Source organism: Stegostoma tigrinum, chromosome 28 (assembly GCF_030684315.1).
Source record: "Stegostoma tigrinum isolate sSteTig4 chromosome 28, sSteTig4.hap1, whole genome shotgun sequence".
NCBI classification, from domain to species: domain Eukaryota; kingdom Metazoa; phylum Chordata; class Chondrichthyes; order Orectolobiformes; family Stegostomatidae; genus Stegostoma; species Stegostoma tigrinum.
This window is the reverse complement of record NC_081381.1, coordinates 30994947-31006753: the sequence shown is the minus strand read 5'-3', so window position 1 is coordinate 31006753 and position 11807 is coordinate 30994947. Positions and strand designations below refer to the sequence as shown.

Here is an 11807-nt window from a genome sequence, read left to right as displayed (position 1 = left end):
ACCAGACCTGAAACATTAACTCTTATTTCTCTTCACAGACGCTGCCTGACCTACTGAGCTTTTCCAGCATCTTCTGTTTTTGTTGGTGTGTAATAACATCTCTGAACAGGTTAAATGGAAAAATAAAGGATATTCTATTTAAATTGTTGGTATATTAGTAGCTGGGGATAATAATTTCAAGATTGTCAGAAATAGGGCTAGGAAAGAGATGAAGAGAAACTTCTTTCCTCAGAGTTGCTTGGATTTGGAAGGCACTCCCTAGCAGAGTGGTGGAGGTGAATTCCATGGGTGGTTTTAAAAGATAACCAGCTATATATTTGAAAGTGATAAATTTAGAGGGCTGCAGAAAAAGGGCTTGAGAATGGGATTAGCTGGCTAGCTCTTTTAGCAACTGGTACAGACGTAATGGACCAAATAGCCCACCTTCTGTATTGTAAAATTCTATGATTCTGTGTTAAGGGCCCAGAATAACAATGGACAGGAAGGAATTAAGGTTATTTGTCAATAAGATTGAGTTGAATGATCTGTTTCTGGGCTGCACAATATTCTATAAATGTAATTTCCTGAAATTAAACTATGGAAAGAGATGATAATCAATGTTCAAATTTGAGAAGGCACTTTGAGGATATTCATCAAGAAAGTCTCCATCACAGCACAGAAATAAAAATATCAAATGATCTGCAATGACCTTATTAAGCATTAGAACGCAGAACTAGCATGTGATTAAGTAGTGCCTCAGGAACGAAAGGGAAAATAAGCTGAGCGCTGACTTTTATCTCTCTAGGTGGGATTAATAAAATTTATTAAAATGTTGTTTTCATCAATCATAATAACCTTGCAAGCTAGTTCAACGTTGACTTTATTTTAAAAAAGAATCACAACATGAGTAAATTCAATTCAACCAGAGATGAGTGACATTAAAAAGAAAAGTTGTTTCTTAAAAGGAGAATGACACTGATGAAGGGTCTAGGCCCGAAACGTCAGCTTTTGTGCTCCTGAGATGCTGCTTGGCCTGCTGTGTTCATCCAGCCTCACATTTTATTATGAGAGATAATGGGAACTGCAGATGCTGGAGATTCCAAGATAATAAAATGTGAGGCTGGATGAACACAGCAGGCCAAGCAGCATCTCAGGAGCACAAAAGCTGACGTTTCGGGCCTAGACCCTTCATCAGAGAGGGGGATGGGGGGAGGGAACTGGAATAAATAGGGAGAGAGGGGGAGGCGGACCGAAGATGGAGAGCAAAGAAGATAGGTGGAGAGGGTGTAGGTGGGGAGGTAGGGAGGGGATAGGTCAGTCCAGGGAAGACGGACAGGTCAAGGAGGTGGGATGAGGTTAGTAGGTAGCTGGGGGTGCGGCTGGGGGTGGGAGGAAGAACCGGTTAGGGAGGCAGAGACAGGTTGGACTGGTTTTGGGATGCAGTGGGTGGGGGGGAAGAGCTGGGCTGGTTGTGTGGTGCAGTGGGGGGAGGGGATGAACTGGGCTGGTTTAGGGATGCAGTGGGGGAAGGGGAGATTTTGAAACTGGTGAAGTCCACATTGATACCATATGGCTGCAGGGTTCCCAGGCGGAATATGAGTTGCTGTTATGTTGGATTCTCCAGCATCTGCAGTTCCCATTATCACTGACACTTTGCGTGTTTTGTTTGCATCAGAGTGACATAAACCTCACAGTCACAGGCTTTAATTGTGCTCGATTTTGATGTAGGCCCCGAAACTATAGCAACCCCTTCAGGGAGCGGGGCCGGGGAGACAACTGCGCAAAAGCGGAAGTTCGCGTCAATGAGGGAATGAGCTGTTTATTTTCCTCAATTTTTACCGGTCTGGCGGTTTCGTTTGTGTAAAACGTGACCGATTCCAGGATCGCTATTGGTATCGACCAGGGTCAGCGCGTGTGAGCGGTTCGAGGAAAAGCCCAGGGTGAGACGGCTTCCCTCAGTCAGAGCATCGCCGAGCTGCTTCATGTGAACACAATAGGACAAATGACAGGCCAGGAATACAGCAGGAGGCAGTGCCTAAAATAGGACTGTATCAAGGGGAGCAAGGATTCTGTATTCAGAAAAATAATAGTTGTTACATAACTTGCCCCTGTTTTTAAATCTCAGGTTCTTGAGTAATCCCAGTTTTTCTTTTACTGTCCTTCAGATTTTGCTCCCTTCTTGGCTGCGAGCTCGTGTACAGATCAATGGCAGTTGGTTGTCCTTTGGCACTGTGTCCATGTAGCCTTTCATCGTGTGTGAGTCCAGACTGTGAGTATGCACAGAACATTATGTTGCATGACAGCTAACCTGACAGAGCACTGTTTCTGCCGCCTTCGCGTCCACGCTTACTTCTTTAACCAGGAGCTTAATCCTCCCTCCACTAACCCCTTCACCCGCCTCTAACACAAGTCCTTCTTCTGGACACCACCCCCAGGCCTCCTACCCTCCCTCGACCTCTTCATCTCCAACTGCCGTTGAGACATTAGCTGCCTCAACCTCTCCACCCCTCTCACCCACTCCAACCTCTTCCCCCACAGAACAGGCAGCCCTCCGCTCCAACCCCAGCCTCACCATCAAACCTGCAGACAAGGGAGGCGCAGTGGTAGTATGGCGCACTGACCTCTACATTGCCGAGACCCAACGCCAACTCTCCGACACCACCTCCTACCGCCCCCTTGATCATGACTCCACCCCCGAGCACCAAACCATCATCTCCAATACCATCCATGACCTCATCACCTCAGGTGACCTCCCACCCACAGCCTCCAACCTCATTGTTCCCCAACCCTGCAGGGCCCATTTCTATCTCCTTCCCAAAATCCACAAACTCGCCTGCCCTGGCCGACCTATTGTTTCCGCCTGCTCCTGCCCCACCGAACACATCTCCACCTATCTGGACTCCATTTTCTCCCCCTTGGTCCAGGAACTCCCCACCTACGTCCGTAACCCCACGCATGCCCTCCACCTCCTCCAGAACTTCCAATTCCCTGGCCCCCAACACCTCATTTTCACCATGGACATCCAGTCCCTATACACCTGCTTTCCTCATGCAGATGGCCTTAAGGCCCTCCGCTTCTTCCTATCCTGCAGGCCTGACCAGTCCCATGGCCACCGACACCCTCATCTGCCTACCCAACTCGTCCTCACCCTCAACAACTTCTGTTTCGAATCCTCCCACTTCCTACAGACAAAGGGGGTGGCCATAGGTACCCGCATGGGCCCAAGCTATGCCTGCCTCTTTGAAGGTTACGTGGAACAGTCCCTCTTCCGCACCTACACTGGCCCCAAACCCCACCTCTTCCTCCGTTACATTGATGACTGTATCGGCTCTGCCTCTTGCTCCCAAGAGGAGCTCGAACAGTTCATCTACTTCACCAACACCTTCCACCCCAACCTCAAGTTCACCTGGGCCATCTCCAACACATCCCTCACCTTCCTGGACCTCTGTCTCCATCTCAGGCAAGCAGCTAGAAATTGATGTCCACTTCAAGCCCACCGACTCCCACAGCTACCTAGAATACACCTCCTCCCACCCACCCCCCTGCAAAAATTCCACCCCCTATTCCCAATTCCTTTGTCTCCGCCACATCTGCTCCCAGGATGAGGCATTCCACTCCCGCACGTCCCAGGTGATCGAGTTCTTCAAGGACCGCAACCACCCCACCACCCCCCCCACCCCGCTCCAGTGGTCGAGAACGCCCTAGACCGTGTCACCCACATTCCCCGCAACAGATCCCTCATGTCCCACCGCTGCAATAACCACCCTAAGAGAATCCCCCTTGTCCTCACATACCACCCCACCAACCTCTGGATACAACGCATCATTCTCCGACGCTTCCACCATCTACAATCCGACCCCACCACCCAAGACATTTTTCCATCCCCACCCTTGTCTGCCTTCCGGAGAGACCACTCTCTCTGTGACTCCCTTATCCACTCCACACTCACTCCAACCCCAGCACACCCGGCACCTTCCCCTGCAACCGCAGGAAGTGCTACGCTTGCCCCCACACCACCTCCCTCACCCCCGTCCCAGGCCCCAAGATGCATTTCCATATTAAGCAAATGTTCACCTGCACATCTGCCAATATAGTATACTGTATCCACTGTACCCGGTGTGGCTTCCTCTACATTGGGGAAACCAAGCGTAGACTTGGGGACCCATTGCAGAACACCTCCACTCGGTTCGCAATGAACAACTGCACCTCCCAGTCACGAAACATTTTCATTCCCACTCCCATTCCTTAGACGACATGTCCATCATGGGTCTCCTGCAGTGCCACAATGAGGCCACCTGAAGGTTGCAGGAACAGCAACTCATATTCCGCTTGGGAACCCTGCAGCCCAATGGTATCAAGGTGGACTTCACAAGCTTCAAAATCTCCCCCTCCTGCACTGCATCCCAAAACCAGCCCAGCTCGTCCCCCTCCCCCCCACTGCATCACAAAACCAGCCCAACTCGTCCCTGCCTCCCTAACCTGTTCTTCCTCTCACCTATCCCCTCCTCCCGCCTCAAGCCGCACCTCCATTTCCCACCTACCAACCTCATCCCACCTCCTTGACCTGTCCGTCCTCCCTGGACTGACCTATCACCTCCCCACCTATACTTTCCTCTCCACCTGTCTTCTCCTCTGTCCATCTCCGGTCCACCTACCCCTCTCTCCCTATTTATTTCAGAACCCTCTCCCCATCCCCCTCTCTGATGAAGGGTCTAGGCCCAAAATGTCGGCTTTTGTGCTCCTGAGTGTGCTGCTTGTCCTGCTGTGTTCATCCAGCTTCACACTTTGTTATCCCAGTCCTGTTCTCACTGCTCCATACACCTTCCAGCAGGAGCTGCTGATAATCACTAGTAGAGTTATTCTCCCATCATTAAGACAGTGTTCTTGTACCAATTGTATTGAATTTAGAAATCTAACAGCAGAACTTGGAATGAAACCTCGGAACTTATAGGGTGTGTGTGTTCAGCTACTCATTGTACCTGATTGGCATTTGAATAGCTGTAATCTAAAGTATGTTTAATGTATTGGATGATTTAAGGTGGTTGCTGTAATCCTGTAATTCCTGTTCAAAGAGTATTGTAAGTGTATACCCCAAGGACTGCAGTGGTTCACGAAGGCAGATCACCACGACCTTCAAGTGAGCAATTAGGAATGGGCACTAATACTGGCGTAGCCAGCAATGCCCTCATCCCCTAGAATGATTTTAAGAGTTTTTGACAGTTGGGCATTAAACATCCTTAACTCACGTCCCTGCAATGTATCCTGCCTATGCAGGAAGATACCCATCTTGCACGTAATGCCTCTTTTTCATATTCATGTGAAGAACAGAGCAGATTGAATCTTTATCGAGTTATCCTAGTAACCTCTGTGTTTATCCATTGAGTAGCTGAGTTGTTGTACCAGGCAGGCCTCTGGTTTGAAACTGACTCAATATTTGAATTGGTTAGTCCTAGCAATCGGTGCTGCAATCAACCTTAGTGAACCTCAACTAAGAATGGAAAAATCAACCAAGGTTCCTAAATTGCTGGAAAGCATCAGTATGTGATTGTAAGTAAGTTTTTAGTTGAATAGCCTGCTAACACTGCCCACTGCAGATGTTAACTGCAGGTACAGTACCTGAAATCTGGTAGTCTAAAAACCAGAGTTGTCCAGAAACCAAACATTTTGAAATGGCACAGTCAGGGTCTGTATTATTAGTTATGCTGCACTTCAGTCTTTTTCCCCAGTTGTCTTCCTTCATTTTGGCCTTGTCCAGATTATCTCCTGCATTAAGAGAAGCTTCAGCTTTTTACTCCCAGTCTTCTAGGGGGATCTTTCCCTTGGACTTTCTGTGGTTTTGGTTCTTCTCCAACAAGGAGCAATCAAATATGATTGAGTGGGTGGCGATGGGATGAGAGAAGTACATGACTGCTGGCGAATGCAATATGGTTTCACCATCCTCGGGATCACTACTGACATCAGCATCCAGAGAGGATGATCAGTTGTTGACATGTTTCTCCTTCATTTGCATGTCAGTTCTGGGCCTAAAGAAACATTGATAGAAGTGCCTACCTTGGGGTTAACCTGAATCCCAATTTAGTATTCTTTAGTATTTGCTTGAGGGTCTTTATTTTGTTTAGTCATTGTATAGGAGGTACACCCAAAATCTGGGAACATCTGAATTTTAACAAAGCCTCAGATTCCAAGGTTGGCAAATTTAAGGTACTGCACCTGTTTGTTTAGGAAACCTTCTGAGGCATGTGAAACTCGAATCTGGAAAGGAAGAGCTTTCCTAAAAGTATATAAGATTCTTAAAGAACTTAATAGGGTAGATGCAGAAAGATTATTTCCCTGTATAGGACCAGAGGGCATAATCTCGGAATAAGGGGTCGCATATTTAAGACAGTCGAGGAGGAATTGCTTCTCTGAGGGTGTTGAATCTGTTTAATTCTTTATTAAAGAAGGCAGTTGAGGCTCAGAAATTAAATATGTTCAAGGCTGAGATTTTTAATCTAAGAGGATCAAAGGTTATGGGATAAAGGCAGGAAGCTGAAGATTATCAGATCAGCCACGATCCCATTGAATGGCAGAGCAGACTTGATGGGCTGAATGACCTACTTCTGCTGCTACGCCTTATGGTCTTATAATGGCACGTAAGGCACAAAAAGCATGAGCTTGTGTCTGACTTCGTAGTTAGTTTTCCTGGAACAGGTTGCTATCCTGAAACCAGAGGCTATAACTTCAGAAGCGCCACTCCAAGTCAGTCACGGCTGACTAGGAAACTCTCCCACTCTGACTGCCCGTCATAGGTGTACTGGAAGGATTTACTGTTAATAGTCTGTTTGTCCAAGTTAATGATGCACCAACCATGGCCATCAACTCCTGGAGTGGAATTCAATCCTGGAGCTTCTGGCTTGAATGTACAAATGCTACCACAGTGCCACAGGTTTACAACAAGGAAGGAATTAAGTTGAATCCCTTATTTCTGCTTTATACTCTTCAAATTCTCCTAACCTATAAAGTTATTGCATCTACACTGAGGGCCAATTACCTTTAGTAAGTATCAGTTTTACAGGTGGAGAATCTTTATTAATTTTAACAGCATTTTTGCATAAGTTTGTAATTGGTAGTGACAGTTTCTCCTTAGATTGCGAACTGTAGTCGAAGGCTGTGTGCTGTTTTCAAGTTTGTTTTGACCAGATTGCTGCAGTTCCATTTTTGTTCTTTAAAACATCTTCCTAGGTTCCTTCATACAGAGCTGGCTATCCTGAAGATATTGTGTACTTGCTGGTCTTCCTAATTTGGCATCAGATGCCATTATAATAAATGTTTTCAGTAGGACATATCGATTTTTGAAATCCAGCATATGAATGAAAATATTTTTTGATGCCCTAAATCATTTTGACCTACTTCAGATTCTCCAACATGGCTCAGCTTGGATACTGAGGAAGGATTGTTATGAACCATTGCTAATAATATGTATTATTTAAATCACATTTTCAGAATGGCTGGTTTATGGTTGGCTTCCTGTGGAAGGTTGGTTTTTTTTGTCCTTCTGCTGAACACTCCTCTCCACCATGGAATAGCATTTGATCCTTACAGATCATTGGGAATCAGTCGAACTGCAACCCAAGCAGAAATAAAGAAAGCTTACAAACAACTGGCCCGGGAGTGGTGAGTTTCTGCCTGTACTTTAACTTAAAGAACGTATATGGACTATATGTCCAGCAACTGTACTTCTTCACTGAAGTGTTCCTGTTTATAACTTTACGATTTGTTTAAGACATCAAATTAAATAATACAGTCCAGTGACATGGAGCCAAGGCATAAGATATAATTTGCTGGACTTGGAAATACAAACTCCCAGGAAACTCTCTTGTTATAAAGTTTGCAGACTGTAAGGTCTGTAAATGCTCTGAACTAAAGAAAATATTGGTTTGTTAAAGCACTGGACCATTTGTGAATTTGTAAATTTGATTTAATCCAAATACTCTTGTAATCAATTCAAAGCTGTTTTCTTTTTATCCTCTGTGTAACAGACTCTGTAATAGTAGCTGCTAAACTAAAGTATGACATGGTATTAAAAGAAGTTGTAAATATTCCTTGCATGGTGCTTAGTGCATGTCGTATATTATTGGAGCTCTGTAGCTTAAAGAGTGAATGCATTATAGGTATGTAAGTATGCTATTATGGGTGGAGGGAAGATATACAAGAATATCACCAGGATTGGAAAACTTTAGCTTTGAGGAAAGATTGAATAGATTGGGGATGGTTATGTGTGGAACAAAAAAGGCTAAGGGATTAAATAGAGGTATAAAAAATTGTGGGATCTGAGTAGAGTGGATAAGAAGGATCTATTTTCTTAGAGCGTTCAATATTCAAAAGAAAAAGATCTACAAATTTGGTAAATCGAATAGAGGGAAGTTAAGAAATATTGTGACACTTGTAGGCTTGTGTGGTTTTGGAACTGACTGCTTGAAGTGGGGAGTAGAAGCCCTCATTGCATTTAAAACGTACTTGGATCTGTACTTGAAGCGTTGCAACCAACAAGATAATGTACCAAGAACTGGAAAGCAGTTTTAAGCAGGATAGCTTTTGGCTGGCCCGATCTTGATGGGCTAAATGGCCACCTGCTGCTCCATAAATTTCTGTGCTTCCTTGAAATTCCCAAGTGGCCTACGCTAATCTCAATTCAAGCTGCAATGGGGATACTGCAATTAATCTTTATGCCCTAGGGCTACAAGAGGGGAAAAACTGAATCAACGTTCCTGCTCCTGATTGCTGCACCATTGAAGAATGTGTGTAAAGTCCGAATGGAAGTCACCTATGGTGAACATTACGGGAAAACAGTGTGCTGACATTTAATCTAGAGTCCTACATAATGAATTACCACTTTGATTTGAAGACTTCAGAAAAGTCAGTGAAATTGTACCTGATGAAAGGTGGTATTTTTACAAGGGTAAAGGAAATTAGTTGAAAGAAAAGCACACAGGCCAAGTTTTGTTTTGTAACATGTAAGTCGGTTCTGTGCAGTGGGCTGGTTAAAGACTCTAATGCCAGAATTTTAATCTTGCTGTAGAATGAGTTGAGACAATATTGAAATTTTGCATTCTTTTACGAAGAGTCGTGCTAGTGTTTGTTATTGCTTTTCAGGCACCCTGACAAAAATAAAGACCCAAAGGCAGAAGATCAGTTCATTCAGATTAGTAAAGCATATGAGGTAATCAAAATGTTGAGTGGAAGTTGTGATTTTTTTTTTAAGGATTTCCTCTACAAAGGGTGATAGTTGAAGATTTTGTAAACTCTGGATTTTTTTTCCCATTGTGGCAGGGATATTTCCTTGAAGAAAGTATAATTTAATATATATTCTTTATATAGGTAGAACCTAGAATATCTTTCCAAATATAGCAGTTCACTGAGTCATCTGGTAACAAAAGATCAACATTGATCAAAAGCAATTGCCTGGTCAGGTGGGTTATATGTTGTACTTTCCATCATATTTCCTTGCTGCTTTTGGGAGAGGCTTTGAGTTTGAATTGCGCCTACTGTGGTCACATTCAGGGATCCATCTGCAATTGCTAACTTTCCTTACGGTCTACAAGGGAACTAAATTGAATAATTTGTTTCTATTGACCATTACAATAATCGTTGAGCCTCTGTATATAAATAATAAATAAATATAAATAATACTTACTTGTGTACGTGGAAAATAAATAATTCTGGATAATGTTCAAATATGCACTACAGGTGTGGTACTTCCCAATATTTGAAGGTTAAAAAGGAAGACTTGCATTTATATAGTGCCTTTTAGGACAATCAGACATGCCACAATACTTTGTAACTAATAAAGTACTTTTCTGAAGCTTGACCACTGCCGCCAACAGTGGCCAACTCCCTAAACAGCAAATGACAATGACCCGATAATCTGTTTTTGTATTAAGAGATAACACGGTGTGAAGCTGGATGAACACAGCAGGCCAAGCAGCATCAGAGGAGCAGGAAGGCTGACGTTCTCGGCCTAGACCCTTCTTCAGAAATGGTCCCGATCTGAAACGTCAAACTTTCCTGCTCCTCTGATGCTGCTTGGCCTGCTGTGTTCATCCAGCTTCACACCGTGTTATCTCAGATTCTCCAGCATTAGCAGTTCCTACTACATCTGTTTTTGTATTGTTGGTTGAAGGATAAATATTGACCAGGACACTAGGGGTAACTTCCTGCTGTTTGAAATAGTCTCTAAGTCCACCTAACAGGCAGGCAGGGTCTGGATTTAACATCTCACTTAAGAGATGGCACCTCTGATAGTGCAGTGCTCCTTCAGTACTGTGCTGGAATGTAAGCCCTGATTTTTGTGTGTCTGGCGTGGTATTTAAATCCACTGCCTTCTGGCTTGGAGGTATGTGCGCCAGTAACTCATGACATTTCTCAATTGATTTCCCTTCATCCTCTATCTTCATGCCAACATTTCAGATCCATTTCCTATAATAAAAGAAATCTTCCGTTCTTAGAATACGAGCATGTGTTGCAATAATCTCCTGGCCCTTGCGACACTTCGTCTGTGCGCCTGCCTGGAAGATTGTTCTGGAGTTCTTAATTTAAGACACCATCCCCCACCCGCCCCCCACCCCACCCCACCCCCAATCTGCCATCCTGTTAAGATCAATGGATGGATCCGTGAGGCTGTAGCAACAATTAAAGGATCGCAGCTTTGTAAAGAGCATCATCACACTGTTGGAGGTGGGTGCTGCCGCTGTCAAAACTAAATGGTGTCTTCATTATGATCCCTCTGAAGAGGTTAAAATTTAATAGGAAAACCGACCATAGCTGTGAAGGTGTGAAAGATAAATCTCTTTGCAGATTGGCTGACAGTGCAGCAGTGATTGTCGGAGATCTTGAGGGCTTCTCAATCTAGCTGCTAGAAAACTGGGTCAAGGCATTGACTGATCTTAGGACTTAGCAGGGACCTGTGATGATGTAAGTAATCAGCCCACTCGTAGGGAAGTGATTATGCCAATTGGCTACCCATGTTTGCAGGTGATGACCCTTCACCCAGGAAAGTTGCTGGAGGCAGGAACATGTTGATCTGCTGATCCAGTGTCAATTTCTGTGAAATTTCTCCTGGCTTTGTCTTTAATCCTACCTCTCTTCTGGCTTCTTCATCAAATTTAACCTATCAAGTTTCTGCCCATTTCAGCAATTTATCTGCGTCCTCCTGGAGACTGCTACTATCCTCATTGTTAGCTACATTTCAGCATTTCCAGTCATTGGCAGACTTTGAAATTTTGTCCTGCACATGGTAACCAATGCATTAATACACATTTTTTTTAAAAAAATTCTTTACATTGCAATTTATATGCAATTTTCTAGAAATTGCAAGTTCAGCTATATGAAACCACAGACTTTTTGAGGACCATAATAGGAAGATGATGGGCACACTATAACACCAGTCTGTCTGATAAAGTTCCAGTGAAAGCCCAGCTCACTAGATTTACTGATTAGCTCTCTTTTTGCTTTAGATTCTTTCAAATGAAGAAAAGAGGTCAAATTTTGATAAGTACGGAAATCCAGATGGACAACCAGGGAATCTCCAACATCCACAGCAGCATTTCCGGAGTTTCCATAAATACGACAGTTTCTTCTTTGATGACTCTTTCTTTCAATTCCAATTTAATTCTGCCAGAGACTCATTCGATGATAAGTACCTACTGCATTTCGCGCAGTACATGAATGAAGTTATGCCAGACAGTTACAACAAACCATACCTCATCAAAGTGACTTCTGACTGGTGTTTCAACTGCGTTCAAATTGAGCCAATCTGGAAGGAAATGGTACAGGAGTTTGAACCTCTGGGT

At 44.2% G+C, this 11807-nt stretch overlaps 1 protein-coding gene across 2 annotated transcripts in view; it reads left to right on the top strand.

Annotated features, from left to right (window-relative positions):
* The first annotated feature begins 1544 nt into the window (after positions 1-1544).
* The window catches only part of dnajc16 (DnaJ (Hsp40) homolog, subfamily C, member 16), a 39744-nt gene continuing 29481 nt past the window's right edge, over positions 1545-11807 (top strand). The window contains exons 1-5 of one of the 2 annotated variants that reach the window (XM_048561873.2): positions 1545-1919; positions 2145-2248; positions 7462-7632; positions 9112-9178; positions 11472-11805. In XM_048561873.2, coding sequence (XP_048417830.1) covers positions 7463-7632; positions 9112-9178; positions 11472-11805 — 571 coding nt within the window. In that variant the 5' untranslated portion in view covers positions 1545-1919; positions 2145-2248; position 7462. Of the gene's footprint in view, positions 1920-2144; positions 2249-7461; positions 7633-9111; positions 9179-11471; positions 11806-11807 lie in introns of those variants that run through there. The other variant, XM_048561875.2, reaches the window with a different exon arrangement.